The 21,301-nt window shown below is 35.7% G+C and overlaps 2 protein-coding genes across 2 annotated transcripts in view; one reads left to right on the forward strand and one right to left on the reverse strand.

The window, feature by feature from the left end:
- The window catches only part of LOC126966703 (NADP-dependent malic enzyme), a 49,684-nt gene extending 45,306 nt beyond the window's left edge, over nucleotides 1–4,378 (reverse strand). The window contains exon 1 of the mRNA XM_050810907.1: nucleotides 4,261–4,378. Coding sequence (XP_050666864.1) covers nucleotides 4,261–4,307 — 47 coding nt within the window. The 5' untranslated portion in view covers nucleotides 4,308–4,378. The remainder of the gene's footprint in view (nucleotides 1–4,260) is intronic.
- Nucleotides 4,379–6,489: 2,111 nt separating this feature from the next.
- On the forward strand, nucleotides 6,490–10,086 carry LOC126966744 (translation initiation factor eIF-2B subunit alpha). Its single transcript, XM_050811014.1, has 7 exons — nucleotides 6,490–6,793; nucleotides 6,905–7,006; nucleotides 7,188–7,327; nucleotides 7,842–7,958; nucleotides 8,081–8,193; nucleotides 8,665–8,809; nucleotides 9,783–10,086. The coding sequence occupies exons 1-7, from the start codon at nucleotides 6,781–6,783 to the stop codon at nucleotides 10,059–10,061; spliced, it is 909 nt and encodes a 302-aa protein (XP_050666971.1). The 5' UTR covers nucleotides 6,490–6,780; the 3' UTR covers nucleotides 10,062–10,086.
- Nucleotides 10,087–21,301: the final 11,215 nt, after the last annotated feature.

A 21,301-nucleotide genomic window follows, 5' to 3' on the forward strand; every position in this document is an offset into this window, starting at 1 on the left:
ATAATTATCAAGACAGTACGCTATTTGACCTTAACTTTAACTGATTACCGTTACACTGGTAACACTGAGGCTGAGTTGCATCATATTAACTGTTATAGTTAAGGTTTAAGTAAAATTTAACGTTAACAGTAACACAGACTTTAACATAGACTGCGGAATGTGTTGCACCATCATATTCCTTGGTATAGTTAGTTAAAAAGTGAAATATCAAGTCAATATTTATTTGAAACTTTTGACAGGTCGCCATTTACCTATTTAACATTAACAATAGCTTTAACCGGCGAAGATTGGGCGGTTACGGTTAACTGTTACAGTAATGACATCATCAATAAATTATTAAATGGTGAAATTCATTTTTTGCTTAACCGGTACTTAAACATGCTTATTATTGCTAAAGTTAGTTGATGGAGCCCAACCCTTAATGTGTTTAGTTTATCCATGTTAAGTTATGTATCATTATTAATTTATCACTGATTTTACTTTATGTAAGAATTTCCTTTAATTCTTCATGAAATATCAAATATATTCACGTGGATAGAACACAGGTATACAGATACTAGAACGTACTAAACATTCTCGTAGCTACATCAAGACAACAAGGCGCCGGGCCTTGTTTGTATATTCATTCGCAAAGGCGCCAGTCCGATCGTTTCGGCTGGTGTTGAAACAATAACAAAATGGTCTCTTTCCTAACTTATTAGGACCCAGTATGACTCTCGATAACGTACAGTTCCAAGTCATTCTGACGAAGACGTTTCTCGAAACTTGTCTTGAAATGTCATAATGACTTTTGTTTTTTCAAATCTCTATAATAAAATAACATTCAACTATCGATGTTATATAAACTAAAAAAGTATTGCGAGTGTAAAATGTTGCTTATCACGCACACTAAAGTAATAAACCTGGCCTTGTTTCTTGCGTTGCCTAACAGCAAGTGGCTCTATCTAAGACGCATAAATTATCTAAGAATGAATGGTTTTACTCAGCGTGCAATAAAAATAATAAACTAGTTGAACCAATGAATAAAAATAAATTGCATTTTATACTTAGTTTTTATACACATCTTTTGATTCATTTTTATATCGTGTATTCCAATGTAGAATGTACGCTATCACATTCCATGTCTGCTTTCCATGTATTTTACAGTATTTATCCACTGGAAGTTATCGTCCATTGTCTAGAGTTATTGACGTCAATGCTATCAAAACTATCGGCTGTTGGAATTAAAAACCGATACAGGTAATGGTTTCTAAGTTTTCTTTAAGTAAAAGGATATTAATTCATCATAATAACGTCTTTGGATAAAGAACCTTCTATGTGTAAAAGTTTTATTAAGGGCCAACCTATAAGTGCTGTTTATATTTCCTCTGTTTCTCATCGTTCTGCCCATTTTTTAATTATGAAAGGAGATACATACAGACAGTCAAAAATTTCAAAAATAGTAGTTTTGGTGTGACAGAGTACCTAATATAGTAGCGTAGAAAGTAAAACACATAGAAAAAACAAAAATAAAAGATAAAAAACATAGAACAGACAATTATATTTTATCATGGGGGAGGAGGGGAGTGATAAATCCGTCAAAGTACGTACACAGTACAAAGTACGCAGTTAAGGCAGATTTAAATAGACATACTAATTATTAATAGGGTTTCTCGGTGTAACTCAGTTCTTATTAACTAACCCCATAAAATCCTTTAAGTTAATGTTTCATTCAATATAATACCGTCACTTTCTTTTTCATTATGACAGTCAAAGATAACATGTGATATGATAGTCATGACAGAATAATGTGATGAATGTAATGACAGACTTATAATACCCAGAGTAAATAATAATATGACATTTCAAGTATATCGCAAGTATAACAACATGGTAAGGTATACGTGTATGTGATAGTTAATGCGATTAATGCTTAAGTAACAATCCAGCGTCACTCAGGGTCGTCACGCTTTGGAACGACCCTGCTCTTACATCCATTAGTCAACTTTTGTTAATATGATACATCGACTTGATACTGAAGCGGTTAAGTACAAAATAATAAATTATTATTATTTTTATTCTTATTTATAAATTATTATTTATTCTTATTTCGCGTATTAACGCGAAATAAGAACACCGTGTCAGCACTGTCATGTTGAAGTTTAATATTTTTATGGACGCGGAGGTGATAGCACAAATGATAGGTAAGAAATCAGACCAGAGACATCACGAAAGTGTTCCTGGCCTTCAGAGAAAGATAGTAAACGAACTAGGATGACTTCCGACCTGAAAACCGAGATGAAGCATTCCAATATGTTACATCCACTGTACGTGGCGTATGCGACGTGCGGTGCGTCGTTGGTATTCGGCGGGAATAATCAGCTGGGAAAACATTCAAAAATAGCACAAATACCTCCCCTAAAGGCTGGCAACGCTCCTGTGATTCGTCTAGTGTTGCAAGAGAATGTGGGCGTCGGTGATCATCATCTATAAATACGCTCTTTTGTCCTACTCTTCCATACAAAAAAAGGCCATCTGTTAGGAAGAAATGTCAAAAACAATATTTTAGGGATCGGATGGAAGAAGGCTGGCACTGATATCAAAATCATTCAGTAGGATTCACGCAATAAAAGTACCTGCATCAATGAATGGGTAAACATTACCTACATTCCGTTCTGTATAGTAAGTTAGGCATTGCTCTGAAACCGTGGAATTATCAACGGTAGTTGATTACCAAGCAAGTTGCCAAGAGCGACATTCGAACACTCCCAAACTCTTGCGTGTGTCCAACTAGCTTTAGTTCGTAACTTGACAGTTGCTTTGTTACAGTTGATGTTTGTGCCAAGTGTCTTAAGCCAGAAAAGACCTGTTGATTTAACAGATGCATTGAAAAAATTGTGTAGTGTGTCTGTGAATCTTTTTAGGGTTGCGTGGCCAAATGGTAAAAAACGGAACTCTTATAGATTCGTCACATCTGTCTGTTTGTCCGTCCGTATGTCACTATGCCACTTTTTTTCGAAACTATAAGAACTATACTGTTGAAACTTGACAAGTAGATGTATTCTGTGAATCTTATTAAGATTTTTACACAAAAAAAAATACTTAGAACTGAATCTCAAATTACCTATGGATATGTATTCATAAATGATATTGAGGTTTCTAATATCATTTCAAGGATCTGTAGAGCTGAAAAAGTAATTCAGCTGGTGCATTTGGCGATCTTCCTCTGAGAATCTAAAACTATATCAATGTAAAGACTATCCTCGGAGTAGGTAAAATGAATGAGGTGTTAGTGGGAAAGAATGATAATTGATTATTTTCACTATTGACTCGTCGTATACATTATTGATGTCAAGGACGAGGAAGATTAGCCACCATAGATGGTTACAAAAATATTTCGACATTCGAAAATATCGATAGCTTTTCTTTATTGAAATAATGATGTCTGCGGCCCTGCTATTCTAAGGTCGGTCAGTTTTTGTTGCCGATCAGTTAGTTTACAATGAATTATAAAATAATCTAATACACCTTTATTTTATTTCACTATGTTGAAAAAAGTTCTTCAATAACCTTGTCATATTTAAGTACAATAAACTAACAGCTAGCTGCTGCGACTTACTACTTTTACAATATTAGTTGTTCCCATGCTGGCATATGCATATAATATACATATTACATAAATCAATTCCACCTATGGTTCAAAAGTTAAAAATCACTACCTATCCGGCACTAACGTAACTATGTTCGCTGGAATAGTCATGTCGATCTTTTAAATATGTGTGCAAAGTTTCTTTTCAATTGGGATAAGGGTTCAGATATACTATAAAATTATGCATCATAATATTAGGCAGAACATAAAATTTCAAATTTCGAAACCAACCAAAGAAAGCGGTTAAATATTTTATTATACTTACTTAATATATGACCACCAAAGTAATAATAGCAGTTAGTTATACAACACCATACAATTGCGATTTTGCTGGTTTCTTATTTCAATTCACGTTTTCCTTCTTTGTTCGTAAAGATTTTCATCATTATAAATAAGAATATGATAATCCTCGAATAATTCTTCTGGGTAATGACACATTATTTTAGATAAAATATAAAATAACTCTGTAGTTAACTCACTTCATAAATACGTGAGTTTACAACCTCGGGTTACGAGTTTTAATTCTTTCGCAACCCCAAATATCAGTAACCCCCTAATGTTATTTTAGTGTACGTCCGTTTGTAAGTGTAAGATACTTCATACTTCAACTACTTATTATTAAATAAACTTACTGCCACTTTCTCTTATCGTTCAGCTTGAGAGACGCGGTGTTTCCCATTTTGATGCTATCGACCAACTTATCAGCTGCTCTTGCTCAAGTCAACACGTCTAAATCATTCGAGTGTTCGCGCAACTGTAATCTTCAAATCTTATGTCGGTGGTCGGTGCAGAGTGCAGACTGCACGTCTACAATGTGACCTTGACTTTCCCCTTTTATACGACTTTAGCATTTAAAATAAGCAGCGCAGCGCAATAGGTCTTATACAGCCAACGAAGACCCTTACTTTGTAAATTTGGACGTAAATCTTCAAATCTACTAAACCTTTAGAGTAGACTTTCGGGTGAAAATCGCTGTATCTTTATATTATTATGTTTTATATAAGTAAATATTACGGTTGTTTTTATTTTTGCTTAGCAAAAATTGCTGTTAGGACAGTACAAGGCGTAAAATTTTTCTTATCTCTACAACTTCTTCTGACGTATAAATCGATATTTCTGTAAGAAATAAAAGTTGTAGGTACATAGGGGGTACCACAAGGGTCTATTCTTGGACCCTTCCTCTTCCTAATTTATATAAATGATCTACCTAACCTTGTAGAAAAAAAGCACAAGGTGGTATTGTTTGCGGATGACACTTCACTTATATTCAAAGTGAAACGAAGCCAAGTTTTGTATGACGAAGTAAACAATGCTCTATCTGACATCGTGTACTGGTTTAGCGCCAATAATTTATTGTTAAATAATCATAAAACCAAATATATTAAATTCACCGCGCCAAATAACAAAAATGTAGATGCGAATAATTTATTAAATGAAGAGGGGGTAAAACCAGTGGAATCTGCTATATTTCTTGGCATTACTCTTGATTCCAAATTGCAGTGGGGCCCCCATATTGAAGGATTGGCGAATAGGCTTAGTTCTGCAGCATATACGGTTAAGAAAATTAGACGGTTAACTGACATAGATACGGCGAGATTAGTATACTTTAGTTATTTTCATAGTATTATGTCCTATGGTATATTGTTATGGGGCAGTGCGGCCGATATTAATACTATCTTTGTGCTGCAGAAGAGGGCTATTCGCGCGATTTATAACCTAGGTCCTAAAGAATCATTAAGAGAAAAATTTAAAGAAATAAACATTTTGACTGTTGCTTCTCAATACATTTTCGATAATGTTTTGTATGTTCATAAGCACATTGAGGAATTTTCTAGAAACTGTGACATACATAATGTTAACACGAGGAACAAACATAAACTTGTTATGCCTACTACTCGGTTGGGTCGAGTTAGTAAGTCTTTTGTTGGGCGATGTATATGCTTCTACAATATGATCCCAGAAAATGTACAAAACAAATGTGTTACGAAATTTAAAAGAATTGTTAAAAAGCGTTTGTGTGGGAAAGGTTATTATAGCATACACGATTTTCTTAATGACACCACGGACTGGGAATAAAGCGAACACCCTCAGGCTCTTTAATTATAAATGTTTATTGTACGATATTACATTGTAATCCATATTTTATATTAAAAAAAAGCCCGCTGAGTTTCTTGCGCCCATTCTTCTCAGGTCTGAGGCAGTCTCTTTTGAATGGGTGGTAGATTTTGACGTTCAATAAGTGATTTTAAATCCTATTTTGAATAAAAATATTTGAATTTGAATTTGAATATAAGCTTGCAATATACTAGCGTATAGATGATAAATATTTTGGGTAGTATTCAAAATAATATTTTGGAATAAGGAGCTAATTTAAGCTAGCAAGTTACGAGTTACGACTAATGTCAATCATAATCGGTTAAGTACAGTAGATTCAGACATTTAAAAATTGCCCTGCACACGAACAAAAGACAAAAGTCTACATGCATACATTTTTTTTGTTCTCGTTTACAAAAATACAGCTACAACATAAGATGCTTAGAAACATGTCAGTAGTATAATATATTTATTATATTGTATGCCTATAGATTTATCTAAGTACATAATTATATATTACCATGAAGTGAACGACTTGCTATTAAGTTGCATTCATTCGTCACTAATTATTACCAGAAAAAATATAATAAGGGTACCTGACAGATTTAATGACATTTCGAAGCATAATGATTTGCAAAATTAAATTCTATTCTTACTGAAACGCTTTTAGTGAGTTTTTCTTGCTGACTGTACTTCGTAGTTCCTAGATCTGTCAATAATCAATTTTCATTCGAACCAGGTGCCGAGTTAAGTTGACGCCAAAGAGTGGGTACATACTAAACTAATAAGTAGTATACCAGTTGTACTTGAAAGTTGGCACCTGAGCCTGACGGACAGCGGAGTGCCGACTTAGAATAGTTAATAGAATTGTGTCGGCTGCGGACTAACGGTTCTTACCAAAGAGTATTTAAACACTACGTTCTTACATTTTCAGGTTATGTTTATAAAATAATAAGATTTATTAGAACATTCCTTTATTTTAGAGTAATGTAAATATTACGAGTTGCGAGACTATTCTTAATGATTTGTTTCTTAAAAGGACCATATTAAATAGAACTATGAATAAAGGAGGTAAGATATAACTCTAAAATAATCATGGAAGTTGCAAAATTCTTATACCCTAAGCTTATACCAAATAATTAGAATTTTGAATAATCACTTGCCTAATTGTATTTATTTTAGTAGTCCAAGGAATCTTCCTGAAGATCCTCAAGGAAGAGGAGGATGTATCAGTCGGTGTTGCAGCTATTAAAACATTGCTTACTGTTATTGAAAATTACAAAGGTTTGTTATTAAACTAATTAATGTATCTTTAAAATACATGGCCAATGGGTCCGAAAGTGTACATAATTATAACATAGCTGTAATAAGTATTAAAGATTACTTATGTAAATAGTTTAATTGTACTACAGCAATATATCAAAGTTTTATTTTATTCTCAATTCTAACAAAATAATTATTAAAGTGGGCACAGTGAGAGAACTAGATCTGAACTTACAACTAGCTGTGGACGCAATGAGGCACTGTGATCAGCCTGTGGCTGCAATATCTTCGGGATGTGAGTTGTTTATGAGGTTCATCACTTTTGCCAAGTTGGATGTAAAGGTATGAAAAATGTTTTAACTTTGCTGGTATTACTTATTTTGCATAAGTAACATTATTAACAGTAAATGTCTGATTTATTAACACTTAATAAAATTAAGTAGTGCCTAGAGCATCATGTCTGAGGGGGCACCAGAAGAAGCACAAAAAAATCCGTCCTTAGGCCATCACATCTCACACTCACATCACCAAAAAATATTTCTAGGACTAATTTGAAAATTCGCGTGTTTTGAGTTGACATAGAGTCCGACCTAGAGTCATAACCCCACACCCACTTGACATACGGATAGGGGGCCCACCGGCATGGATTGCTTTAACTTAGAGCATCAAGTAGTCTTATTCCATCACTGCGTACAAAGTTATAATAAGGTATGCTGATGATATAGGTGTTTAGACATTTCTTAATAAACTTGGATCTTTGCAGCACAGAGGTTTATATCTTAAATCACATACATTGTTATTTTTGAGGGAGGTTATATTTATAATATTTATGTAAGATATGAAATAATTGTTTCAGTCATTTGAAGAATGTGAACAGATAATGTTACAACGAGGAAGAATATTTTTAGACACATTACTAGAAGCAAGAGGAAAAGTTGCAAAACAAGCTTTACCTTTCATCAGAGATGGATGTGTATGTAATAAAATATTTATTTTGTAAATTCTAAATCTACCCTACCAAGATTGTTAATAATAATAGTTTAGTTTTTGTATGTGATTGTCTTCCAATAAGATTAATAGTTACACCATTTCCAGAAAATCCTCACACATTCTAGATCAAGAGTTGTTCTAGCGGCAATGCTAGAAGCAGTAAAAGCAAATAAGAGGTTTCAAGTTTTTGTTACAATGTCTTGTCCAGACAATAGTGGGTGAGTCAAAAGATAATGTCTATTTACAAATCTTTTCTGATACAATCTTTTTGGGGAAGGCCTTTGTCCAACATGGCTGGATGGCTTCTGGCTGATTTTGATGATTATGAGACCGAAGTCCACTGAGCATTAATTTTTCTTTCACAGGCTTTCAAGCCTCACATTTCATATTTATATCTTAACTTTCAATCACAGTTTGCTTCCTTTTGAATGTATGGTTGTATTTAACCATCCCAATTGGAAGATAAGTAGCTGGAGGAGTACATTTAAATTTTTTATAATAAATAGCATGAAATTTGAAGCAATACAATATGGATAATTGCTAAAAATCAAATCCCAGCGCAAGCTGACAAAAGTGTTGCTCATTGTTGGAAATTACCAACAGTTTGCAACAAAAAAATTTCTTTTTTTGTGCGGCTTAGAAGATTTTAAAATATAACGATGATTTCTAGGTAAAATTAATTATTGCAGGGAGAGGATGCACAAAGAGCTGGTGGCAGCTGGAGTAGAGGCGACACTCATACTGGACTCCTCTGTGGGCTACATCATGGAGCAGGTGGATATTGTGATGATCGGTGCAGAGGGAGTCACAGAGAGTGGAGGCATTATCAATAAGGTGGCTTAAATTTTTTATACAGTTTAAATTAGGTGGTTTGTTCTGTCATTCAATCATTTATTTATTTTATTTAAGAAATGACTCCAATATATGTTAAGGTTTACGACAACTTCAGAAAGTTGAGTTTTTATGAGTAGAAGTGGCAAGAAACTCATTGCTACTCTTCTAAATCAATACTTACTGTTTCATCATTTTTACTTATTACTTTAAATACAGTATATACAAAGTTATGCTACTAATGTTTCAACTTAACTATTTGAGTGAAAAATTAAACCTTATTGAGTACAGAGGATGATCAATTCCCACACTATAAGTAAATAAAATCCTATAAAAAAAAAAAAAAAACAAGCTAGGCACCACAAGAAGCGGGTGTTCACGAGCAAGACACAAAGAACAGCATTGCTTATATTAAAATGAAGTAGTATGAAATTTAAGAAGTTTGTGTCTCTGTTGATGTGACCTAGAGGTGACTCAACAACATATTGTCTTGGCCAGTGTCAAGATAGATACTCCACTCTTTCGCTTACATAGCAATGAGTGGAAATACTTCTCCCACTTGTATCAAACCTTCCAAGCTAACTATTATTTTACTGATCTTTTGCACTTTTCACCTGACTCATATTCAATTTTTGATTTGTAATGAGTATATTGCCACTCCTGATGACAGCAAGTGGTACAATGTAAATTTTTTATTCATGATAGTAATTTTTTACCTAAATGAATAGATATTGCATTGATTTAATGTGTGTCTAGCTCGCCCTTGCTTAATATTTAAATTACTTACATTAGCTTCATAAAATATAGGTCCATTGTGTATCAATCATCAAAATATTTTGATTTATAATGTATGTTTATGGATAAATATAATATACGAACTTGGATATTTTAAATATAAAATATTATAGATAGCTAATAAATGTGTCCCGTCAAAGAGGTCGAATAATAAGATCTAATAAATATCACTGCTTTCCAGATTGGTACATACACATTAGGGATGTCAGCGTTAGAACTCAAGAAGCCAGTGTATGTGCTGGCGGAAAGTTTCAAATTCTCCAGAATATATCCCCTGAACCAACAAGACTTGCCGAATGAGTTCAAGTATTTGTCGAGTGTGCTGCAGTCCAAAGACCTGTCGCGCCAGCACCCGCTAGTCGACTACACTCCGCCTGCCTACATCACGCTGCTGTTCACTGACCTGGGAATACTGACTCCATCAGCTGTCAGTGATGAACTAATTAAATTGTATTTGTAAAAAAATGTATACCTATTATTTTGTTTTTGATTTGTTTTAATTCTTCTCAGTATACAACAGTTGCGAAACAGAAATTATTTCAAACAGTGAATTACATGTGCTGCCTGAATTTTAAGTAGTTCACTTACTACCTTTTTTTTAACTTTGTATTTTATTCTCTGATGTGCAAGGAAATATCAAGACTAGTAGGTCACCTGATAGGGTGACGGATTACGAGCTGTGTTATTAGGGTATTCTATTCAATTATTCGTAACTACTGTGGCTTCTGTGGAATGTACGCCTTAGAACTTTCTTAATGTGTATTGTGTTACAACTCAAATCATACTGCCAACATTTATGGGTACAACACCAATGGGTCATCCAAAGTCAGGTAGTCAACGGACTGCACTCAATTAGGGGTGAGACGTATTTATCGGCACAGGTATTAAAATATCACCGGTTGTCACTGTGACAAGATATCAAAAATAACAGTGATAAGTATTAGGAGTATTTTGTAACAACTAGTATTTTATAACACCTAGTATTTTAGTAACGACTGTTATTTGAGTAACACCTGTTACTGAACAAGTATTTGATAACAACTAGTATTTTAGTAACAACTGTTACTGAACAAGTATTTGATAACAACTAGTATTTTAGTAACAACTGTTACTGAACAAGTATTTAATAACAGCTAGTATTTTAGTAGCAACTGATGATTTGAGTAATACCTGTTATTTAACATATAATATAATACTCCTTGTATTTAGTAGGTATTTTTAACAGTATTTTGATACAGCTATAATTGTGTGATTTGTAGGTCTGTTATATTATTTTTAATTCAATAGGTAATAAAATAATTATGGTTCAACTATTCTTTTAAAATATGTGGGATAAGAAAACCCTGTTTACTGAATATTTGTCTTTTAGACACATTTGTAAATAGTAGATACATCACTTTCATACATTTACTTAACATACTATTGTTAAGATAAGATAGGTAGGTACCTAATTAAAATATTGAAGTAAATTTCAAATGGAAGACCCTGTCTCTGATATCATTTTTCGTAATCGTATTTATTCACAGTTATATTGTGCCTAAGAGCAGGAAAATACGGCTCACCTCTTCGAAAGAAAAAACCTATATTGGTAATTTGATAGTAGTTACCTACTGAATAATATATTTTTATGATGTTTATTTCTACTTTATTGATGAATTATTCGTATGATAAGGGCACATTTTAATTGTGTACTAGGTAAGGATCACTGTTTAAGCATAGGTAGTATTGAAACATAATGAATACGAAAGTACAATGATTATTTTTATTACATCAAAACTATAAAAATAATTAATAGGTCTGCGCAGCTTTACCTAAACAGAATTTTTGAAATTCGAAGTAACCACAAGAGAAAGTACTATTTAATACGTATAGATGGCGCTAACAAGTAACACCAAACAACGAAAAATATACGCCTCACTACAGTAGCTAGTATATTATCATAGATAGTATTAAAATAACAGCTAGTATTCTGTAACAGGTATTTGTCGCTGTTTCTTTTGAGTCACAGTCACCGTCATACCTAGTATCGCATTTTGCCTAGTACCTACGTCTCAACTCTACACTCAATTCCGAACAATGGAAGGAATCCATTGTTATCGGTATTCCCAAGCCTGGTAAACGTAAAACTTGACCCAGTAGTTATAGGCCCATTAGTTTAATTAACTCTTTAGGTAAACTATACGAACGTCTGATTCTCGCGCGCCTCAAATATTATATCGCGGAGCAGAACAATATGATACCCGACCATCAGTTTGGTTTCAGGACTGCTCACTCGTGTCCCCAACAAGCCCACCGACTCACTGAGTATATTCTCAAACGAATCCAATACCGTACAGCTACAGCGGCCGTATTTGTCGATGTCGCGAAAGCTTTCGACAAGGTATGGCATAACGGCTTAATATTTAAGCTGTATGAACTGGGTATGCCAGACAGGCTCGTGCGCATCATACGAGCCTACCTTACTGATCGAAGCTTCCGCTATCGAGTAGAAGGCACGTTATCCACGCCCCGACCCATCAGGTCGGGAGTGCATCAGGACTCAGTTCTGTCCCCGACCCTCTTCTTACTCTTCACGAGTGACCTCCCGAAGCCTCAGAAAGTGCAAATCGCACAATACGCGGACGACACGGCTCTTTATTATGGCGCCACTCGGGGGCGCCTCGCGACTCATATAAGAGTGCTTCAGGTCGCCGTTAATGAACTAGGAGACTGGTTCAGAAAATGGCGGATTGAAGTCAATACCTCAAAGAGCGCAGAGGTACTCTTTGGTAATACTAATAAAATAAAATCTTTGGCCTCTATACCTATTGTTAAATTATATGGGACCCCTATTCCGTGGGCCCAACATTATAAATATTTAGGTGTTACGTTCAACAGTAACATGAACTTCGCAAAACATATCAGCACGGTTTGCAATAGAGCCCGGTTTGTCCTTAGCCGCCTGTATCCACTTGTGTGCAAGCGAAGCAAACTACCGCTCAGACACAAGGTGACACTGTACAAGACCATCGTACGTCCCACTATGTCGTACGCAAGCATCGTGTTTGCCCACGCGCCGCCGAGCCACTTGCGGCGTTTGCAAGTGGTTCAGAATAGATTCACGCGCACGGCCACCGGAGCGCCGTGGTTCGTTCGTAACGTAGATCTCCATCGCGATCTTGAGCTGCCGACCATCGCTCAACATTTCAAGGAGATATCGCGACGCTACTTTGATAAGGTGGCCGAGCACCCTAATATCTTGGTGAGGGAGGCATGTGCTTACACTCCTCTAGACCACAGTCTGAACAAACAGAGGTGACCTCGACATGTACTAGTCGACCCGGACGACCATATTACGATCACGAACGCGACACCAGCACCATCACCAACACCGACACCAAACCAACCACACCACCCTCGAAGACGTAGGCGCGGCCGTGTGCATCAAACCGCTGCCACTCGTCACTTTGACGATTTCCAGCGGCCACAACCTAATATAATACGATTCACACACTTCGATAGAAGTCCGACGAGATAGTCCTCGTCCTGTAATCGTTTAACACCACTCACACTCACATCACAAATCACACACCTACAATAACACTACACACAAATAGTCACACACTTATATATACTCACACATACTTACATACATATATCACCGCACTCGCCGGCGAGTGCGAAGTCTCGTCAAACCTAGAGTCCACTGGACTAACAGATATATTAGATCGTTAGTGATCTTCTATACATCCAGCCTTGTGAGCAGGCGGTCCGAGGTTCGAGTCTCCGTCCGAGACGCCCCGCGCCTGTGAGCTACATTTTCGGCCTCCAAGGCCCCCGCACGGCTTCGCTGTAAAAGCCTTCAGGGCTATCAGCACAGAGGAGGTTTTTAGTCGGTAGGGGGTGTTTTCACCCGAGCCCGACATATGGGCCCCGTTTGGGGGTCTTCAATACGTAAAGGTATTTTACTCCTCTCAAAAAAAAAAGCCCATTAATTTCACTAGCTAGCCTTCAGACCGCAACACAAGTAGTAAGTTGTATATCCACAAGATGACGTTAATTGAGAGTTCTTGATAACTTGATGATTAAAGGTCTTCGTAGTAAGTCGCGTATCCACAAGTTCGCGTTAATTTTTTTTCTTCTTCTTCTTTTGGCAATAGCGTTTACTTTTTGCCAATGACGTTAATTAAAAAATTGGGAAACTAAATTAAAAAGGATAGGGATAGAACACGGGAAAGAGGATTACCAGATAAGTAGAAAGAGGATTGAAACTGATAATAAAAATTTCATAAATATACATGTACATACTCTTACACAACAAATACTTAAACTTTAATATGGTTCTGAAGGATGAAAGTTGACAATATTTTATAAAATTTACATAGATACATAATTAATTATACAGGATATACAGGTAGGTAAAGGAACATTAAGAGATATTAGATCATTCAGAAATGAGGACCGGTCGTATAGAGGACAGGAAAAGAAAATGTGATCTAGATCACATTTATCGGATTAACATTCACACATCAATCGTCAGTAGATACAATGCCTAATTTATTAAGATTAACAGGAGTGCAAACATGACCCAAACGCATTCTAATGGTAGAAGAACATACTAGCTTATTGCATTTGGCAAGGAAAAACCATGGTTTAAATGAAAATAAGTGGCTGAAGGTAAAAATTTCTCCTGCCGTTTGATTGACCAGTTTCAGTCGGAAGTCTATTCCAGCAATCCTGAAGGTGAACTATAGAAAGAGCACCTAGATCCTGGCAATAAACTTTTTAAGGGAAAGTGCTGCCATCGTCCACGGCTACATTAGCTGGTTGGTCCGCTTTTATATTACCAGGAATGTTAGGGATAGGGATGGAATCCCTATGGTTAGGGATCCATATAAACAACGCAGAAAGACCAAAGTTATTGCATTTATTTAATAGATTTCTTATTTCTATGACAAGAGAAGAAATATTTTTTGATTTAAATGGGAACCTATTGAGAGGCTGTAAGGCACTTTTTGAATCAGAGAAAATTATTGTTTTTGGAAGTTTAAACAGAATAATATATTCAATAGCCTTAAAATACCGTAACATTCCCCAGTAAACACCGATGTTTCCGGAGGAAGTTTAATTAACTGTGATATTTTAAATTTTAAAAATTTGTGATATTTAAAGCAAGATAGACATCTACAGATCAGAGAGACAACAGAGGAGGAATGTGTAGACGCGTCTGTGTAAATATGATGGCAATCAACCCAAACAGTATTTTTAAGAAGATTAAATGAAAAATGAGAACGGCATCTGGTGTAACGCCCTATTAAAATAACGTTTTGGGGTTATATTTTCCCAACTTTAGTATTTCGCAACTGGCTCTTTTTTCAGTTTTTCAAATATTTTTTTAAAGTAGGGGGAAGAAAATAATTTAATAAAACTCAACTTACAAACAGAAACGGAACGCCATTATTTAAATTATTTTACAACCTTTTTCGGGGATGCCCATCGATTGTTTTAAGTCTTGAAAGCCAAAAAAAGAACAACTGTCATGTCAAAGTGAAAATCAGGGTATTTGAATTTCACATTTGCAAAAACGTGAAACTCTATTTACTAGCTGTTTTATGTCATGTACTGTGTGTTTTTGAAACATTGGCTTAGTTATTACTAAATCTTTTCCCAACAACGTTGAGTTGAGTTTGTGCTCCTTCGTTCAAAAAACTGTACAGTTTGCGAAAGGACGCTTATTACGTTGTTTTGATTTTGCGAAAAGGACGCTGTGTAGTGTTAATACGTCTTATTTGTGTCTTATAGTGCGTGTGGCAGAGAGCAAGTGGCAGCAAAAAATTCAATTGTTTCAGGTGGTACTCTTGGGGACCCTGATCTTCCGTCAGAGCAAAAACTAGCCGTTACAATCGCAGACGCCACCCTATACACTCTTCTGAGTTCCAATTATTTGCTTCAAACTGGCCGACTTGATTATTTTTGCTTGTGGCTGGCACCTATCAAATAAAGCAGGCGCGTTCATATGTTGCGAGTGAAAGAAGTGAGCCGTGACCAAATACCTGGATTGCAGGGAATAAATCCAATACCGCTTCGGGAAAAAATAAAGTCTCGCCACTCTTCAGGAAAAACATACTTTGTTTTTATTGTAACTGAACGAGGTAATCGTGGCAGAGAAGCAATAATAAGTTATTATTGCAACTGCATTGTAGGGCTGAGAACTGTGGGGTGTTGTTCCCATGTGATGAGTATCATCTGCTACCTGGGCTATGCTCGCCATGAGGGAGTGACGCGACCAGCTAACTTCTTGGATGACGTTATTTTAAGAGTGTAGTTGATCGAAAAGACGCCACTATCCATACGTTTCTATACCACATGTAGATAAGATCTGTCCCAATAAACACCATTTAATGAAAAAGTTGTTTTTATTATTCAAAATATGCAAGTAGTATATTATGTAGTAGTAGTAGTAGACTTTGCCTGGTGGGAGTTCTAAAGCGATGAGAAAATTGTGGTTTTACACGAAGAAACGCTTTTGCTAGTTGAGCAGTAGGCAGTATTTAACAGAGTTCAAAAAAGGAGGAGGTTCTAGATTCGACGCGTATATATATATATATATATATATATATATATATATATATATATTTTGGTTCAATTATGTTTCTTGCTTTTTTATCTGACCGTTTATGTATACATATACATATGTATGTACGTGTGTATATTTGAATGATTTTGTTTCAATTATTTGTGTAGGTATTGATCTCTAACAGTCAAGCAAACGGGGTCGTAACATAACCCCAAAACATCTTAAAAAAACAAACTTAACTTATGACTCCCAACTTTATAAAAAAAAGAAAATTAATGCCACAAATTCTTATACAATGATCTATTAAATGTAAATATTTCATGTTTCAACACGACTTTTTTTGGCGTACGAGACTTCCACTGAAACCTCCCATTCGCCTTTGTACAAATATCGTGCTTATTTAAATCTAAGTTAAAATGAATTTCTGGAAGAGTCATTAATGCTTCAAAGCTAGTACTGAAAAGAGGGTAATTAATGGATCGATGAATAGGAGCTTTTATGTTGATAAATTTCTTAAAACTATTGATTAGACAAGGTGTTTTTTTATGTGACCAATATGCAGATGAATCTATACAATGAGAAAGTTGCTGAAGGTTGTTATAAAGAGAGTGGTTAAGAAACTGAAAAGATCGGAATATAAATTTGTATGCTAATATTGACGACGTAGATGTAGTGGAGGATCACCACAGGTACTTGAAGAGCATTGATAGGTCTTGATCGCATAGCACCAAAAACTACTCGTAAAGCTTTGGCCTGTATGAGATCTAGTTTTTTAAATGTCTTACCACTGCTAGAAGAAAAATTTAAAATAATTGAGGAAAAACACGATAATCTTAAAGAAAAGCTGGAAAATCAAGAGGAAAACAGTCTAAACAAAGAAACATCGTAATATTTGGCTTGGCGGAGACAGAAACATCATATGAGAACTTAGAAAAAAACATAATAAATTTCATAAATCACTATTTATCAATGGGGCTCGAGAGTAGAGACATACAAGAAACTAGGAGAATAGGGAAGAAAAGCGAAAAGCCTCGGCCGATTACTGTAACATTTATAACATTGGGTACAAAAATAAAGATTTATAAGTAGAGAAAATGATAAGAAAATACCGCTAATTATATAAAAGAAGACTTTCCACAGCACATCTTAGAAAAGAGAAAGAAATTACAATAACAAGTTAAGATAGAAAGAGAGAAAGGAAACTACGCCTCCATCAGGTATGATAACTTGATAATACGCCACAAAAACGCAGAAGCACCAGACACAAAGAAAATAACTCTGCCAACATCACCGGATGATCATGATCCTTCACGAACAAAACAAAGAACACAAGTCATCAAGAAGAACAAAACTCAAACAGGGATACAAAGATCATCAAGTTTATCAGATGGAGTTCTCAAACCAGGAATACTCGGTTTTACAACTAACAAAAATGCTGAAAAATCACCAAACGAACAATGAGGCAAAAACATTAAATCATAGCAACTACCGCCCCCCTCCCACATGAAAAACACACTAAATAAAGAACATAAAACATCTTCCAAGCCGGCTGGTCACCGAGGAAGATCACGACCAATACCCTCCAGATAAAATTAAAACAAACTGTACTAAAACCAGTCATCAGTAAGTATACCCTATATGTAGCAACATACAATGTTAGAACTTTGTCGACATATTCACGATTATTAGAATTGACAGAGCGCTTGAACAATATAAACTTCGATATTATTGGTCTCTCCGAAATATAAAAGCTCGGAAACAGTGTTGAGGAACACGATGAGTTTATTCTCTTCTTCATTGGAGAAACGGCCGGATTAAATGGAGTAGGTTTTATTGTAAAAAAAATATCTGAAAAAATTTATCACAAGATTCACAGGACTATCAGAAAGAGTAGCACTATTAAGGATGAATATCAATGGTTTAGAATTAAGCATTATTCAAGTCTACGCCCCAACAGAAGCGTCGGGAGACGAGGAATTGGAATATTTCCACAGTACTGTCGACAAAGCTATACAACTCTCAGAAAATAATATCATAGTCATGGGAGACTTTAACGCCAAAATAGGACAAACTAATCCCAATGAAACCGCTACAGGGTAAACACGGATAGAAACTGTAGAGGAAATAGTCTCATCGATTTTGCGCACGAGAACAACTTAGCATGATAATGAATGAATGAATAATGAACACCTTTTTCAAAAAAAAAACAACAAACAAAGATGGACTTAGAGATCGCCTAATGGTAAAATAAAAAATGAATTAAACTATATTTTAACAAACTTACACAGAAACATATACAATATACAAGTTTTAAACATAACTTACCCTTCAGATCATAGAACAGTGAGAGCAGCATTAAACATTCGTCCCAAAACAAAAAGTCGTAGAAAGTTCGGCCAATGCTCCCAATTGAAAAATGAAGAAGAAGCACAAACATACAAACGAATGCTGAACAGCTCCTTAACAAACCTAATAGAGATCCAGAGAGACGAGATCACCGTTCAGAAGTGCTATGACGACATAACTAGCGCAATAGACACCGGCCTGAAAATAGTGTCATCCAGTACAAATCCAGGGAAAAACCAAGTTCTTTCAACACGTACAAAGGCGTTAATCAATAGAAGACAAGAACTACATAAGATAAAACCGAAATCTAGAGCCAATAAAAATGAACTAACAGCACTCTACAAACTCATAAGCAAACGTATTTATCTAGATCATAAGGCGCACCGTACAAGAGCAATCGAAAAACATCTTAATCCTATAAACAGTGTCAAGAAAGCGTACAAAGAACTGAGGACACACAAATTATGGATTGAAGAGTTGAAAGACGAAAAATACCCAAAATAGAACAGAAATACTGAAAATAGCAACAGACTTTTACAGGAAACTATATAGCGATGAATCCGAAGTGATTAAAGGGATTACATACATACATATAATCACGCCTCTTTCCCGTAGGGGTAGGCAGAGACCACTTCTTTCCACATACTACGATCCTTACATACTTGTTTCGCTTCGTCCACTTTCATTATTCCTTTCATACATGCTCTTCGGTATAGGGTACTCTTGACCTGGCCTTTTTCCAAGACGTCCCTGATTTGATCTTGAAACGTCCGCCTAGGTCTTCCCCTTCTAACACTTTCATTCACACTGGCCTTATACACTTTCTTCGTCAATCGTTCTTCATTCATTCTCTCGACATGTCCAAACCATCTCAGCATGCCTTTCTCAATTTTTGTCACAACATCTTCTTTCAGACCACAACGTTTCCTTATCTCACTATTTCTTATCCTGTCACTAATTTTAACTCCTATCATACTTCGCAACGCTCTCATCTCAACTGCATTTATTTTGCTTTCATGTTTCTTCTGCCATACCCAACTTTCACATCCGTACATGAGTGTTGGAACCAACACCCCCTCATGCACAGCCAAACGAGCCTTATTAGACACCTTCTGCCATAAAGTGCAAAGCTCCATTCACTATGTTTCCTGCATTCACTCTTCTCTCAATATCACTCTCATACTTTCCATCTCTTGTAAACTTAGAACCCAGATACACAAACTCATTCACCTGTTCAATTTTTTCATCTCCAACCACAATATTGCAGTCTGTCACTACCTCATCTCTTTCAAACACCATCACTTTCGTCTTCTTTACATTCATATTCATTCCCTTTCTACCAAAAGTTCCATTCATAGCAGTTACCATCTCCTGCAACTCTACTTACTTGGTCATCAGCATAGAGAAAACATTTGACGAGTAACTCATTCATTCTCAACCCACTGTTATTCTCTATTAAATCTGTCAAGCATGAACAGATTAAACAGTGACGGTGACGCTACACATCCCTGTCTAACACCTTTTTCGATATTAAACCATTCAGTGTATGCCCCGTTTATCCTTACACAAGCACTCGAATCTCTATAAAGTCCGTTCGTGGACAATGCTGACCACAATTCATTCCTCAATACTCTATCTATTAAAGGGATTAAATCACAAAAAATGGAGAAAAGTTCAGGGCCGGATAGGATCACAAATGAAGTTATAAAGATTGGATGCGCACATCTAGCAAAACCCCTTACTCTACTGTTCAATCTGATACTGAAGAGCTCATACACTCCTCGTCAATGGTCAGAATCTGTAATAATCTTGCTCTATAAGAGAACCAAAGGACATAAGCAATTACAGACCGATAAGCTTACTACCTTCACTATATAAACTATTTTCCTCAATAATAGAGAAAAAAATAAGAGAAAGTACAGAGAAATACCAACTACTACAAAAAAGCACGATATATACTACTATAATACGACTACTAAAAGCATTTGACTCACTGCTCCACTCATCAATATGGGAAACTCTACTATCTCAAGAAGTGCCACTAGATTACATTAAAGTCATAAAAATAGCTATAAAAAGTAGTAGGTACTAGTAGAGTGAAGCTGGAAACCACAGGACCACCCATACAAATAAGTAAAGGTGTACGGCAGGAAGACCCACTCTCGTGCTCATGTGTTAGAGAAAACCTCCTAACGACTGGACCGATTTTTCAAATTTAAGACGTGTAGAACAACGTCTGTCGGGTCCACTAGTTTTTACTTATATTTTAAGAGTATGTTTAGTTTAAATAACTATGTGCTTTTTAGTGATTTAGTTGCTAAGTAAATACACAAGTTATGGAAATTTCGACAGAGTACTGGATCCCCAACAATTCGATTAGCTCTGCGTTGCACGCGATTTAATGTTTAAAACTGATACTGGGATGCACCAGATCAAATATCAGAACGATACTCGTATTCATTCGAAGTTTACATGAGTGTTGGAACCAACACCCCCTCATGCACAGCCAAACGAGCCTTATTAGACACCTTCTGCCATAAAGTGCAAAGCTCCATTCACTATGTTTCCTGCATTCACTCTTCTTTCAATATCACTCTCATACTTTCCATCTCTTCTAAACTTAGAACCCAGATACACAAACTCATTCACCTGTTCAATTTTTTCATCTCCAACCACAATATTGCAGTCTGTCACTACCTCATCTCTTTCAAACACCATCACTTTCGTCTTCTTTACATTCATATTCATTCCCTTTCTACCAAAAGTTCCATTCATAGCAGTTACCATCTCCTGCAACT

The sequence above is a fragment of the Leptidea sinapis genome, chromosome 11 (genome assembly GCF_905404315.1).
Source record: "Leptidea sinapis chromosome 11, ilLepSina1.1, whole genome shotgun sequence".
Taxonomy (NCBI): domain Eukaryota; kingdom Metazoa; phylum Arthropoda; class Insecta; order Lepidoptera; family Pieridae; genus Leptidea; species Leptidea sinapis.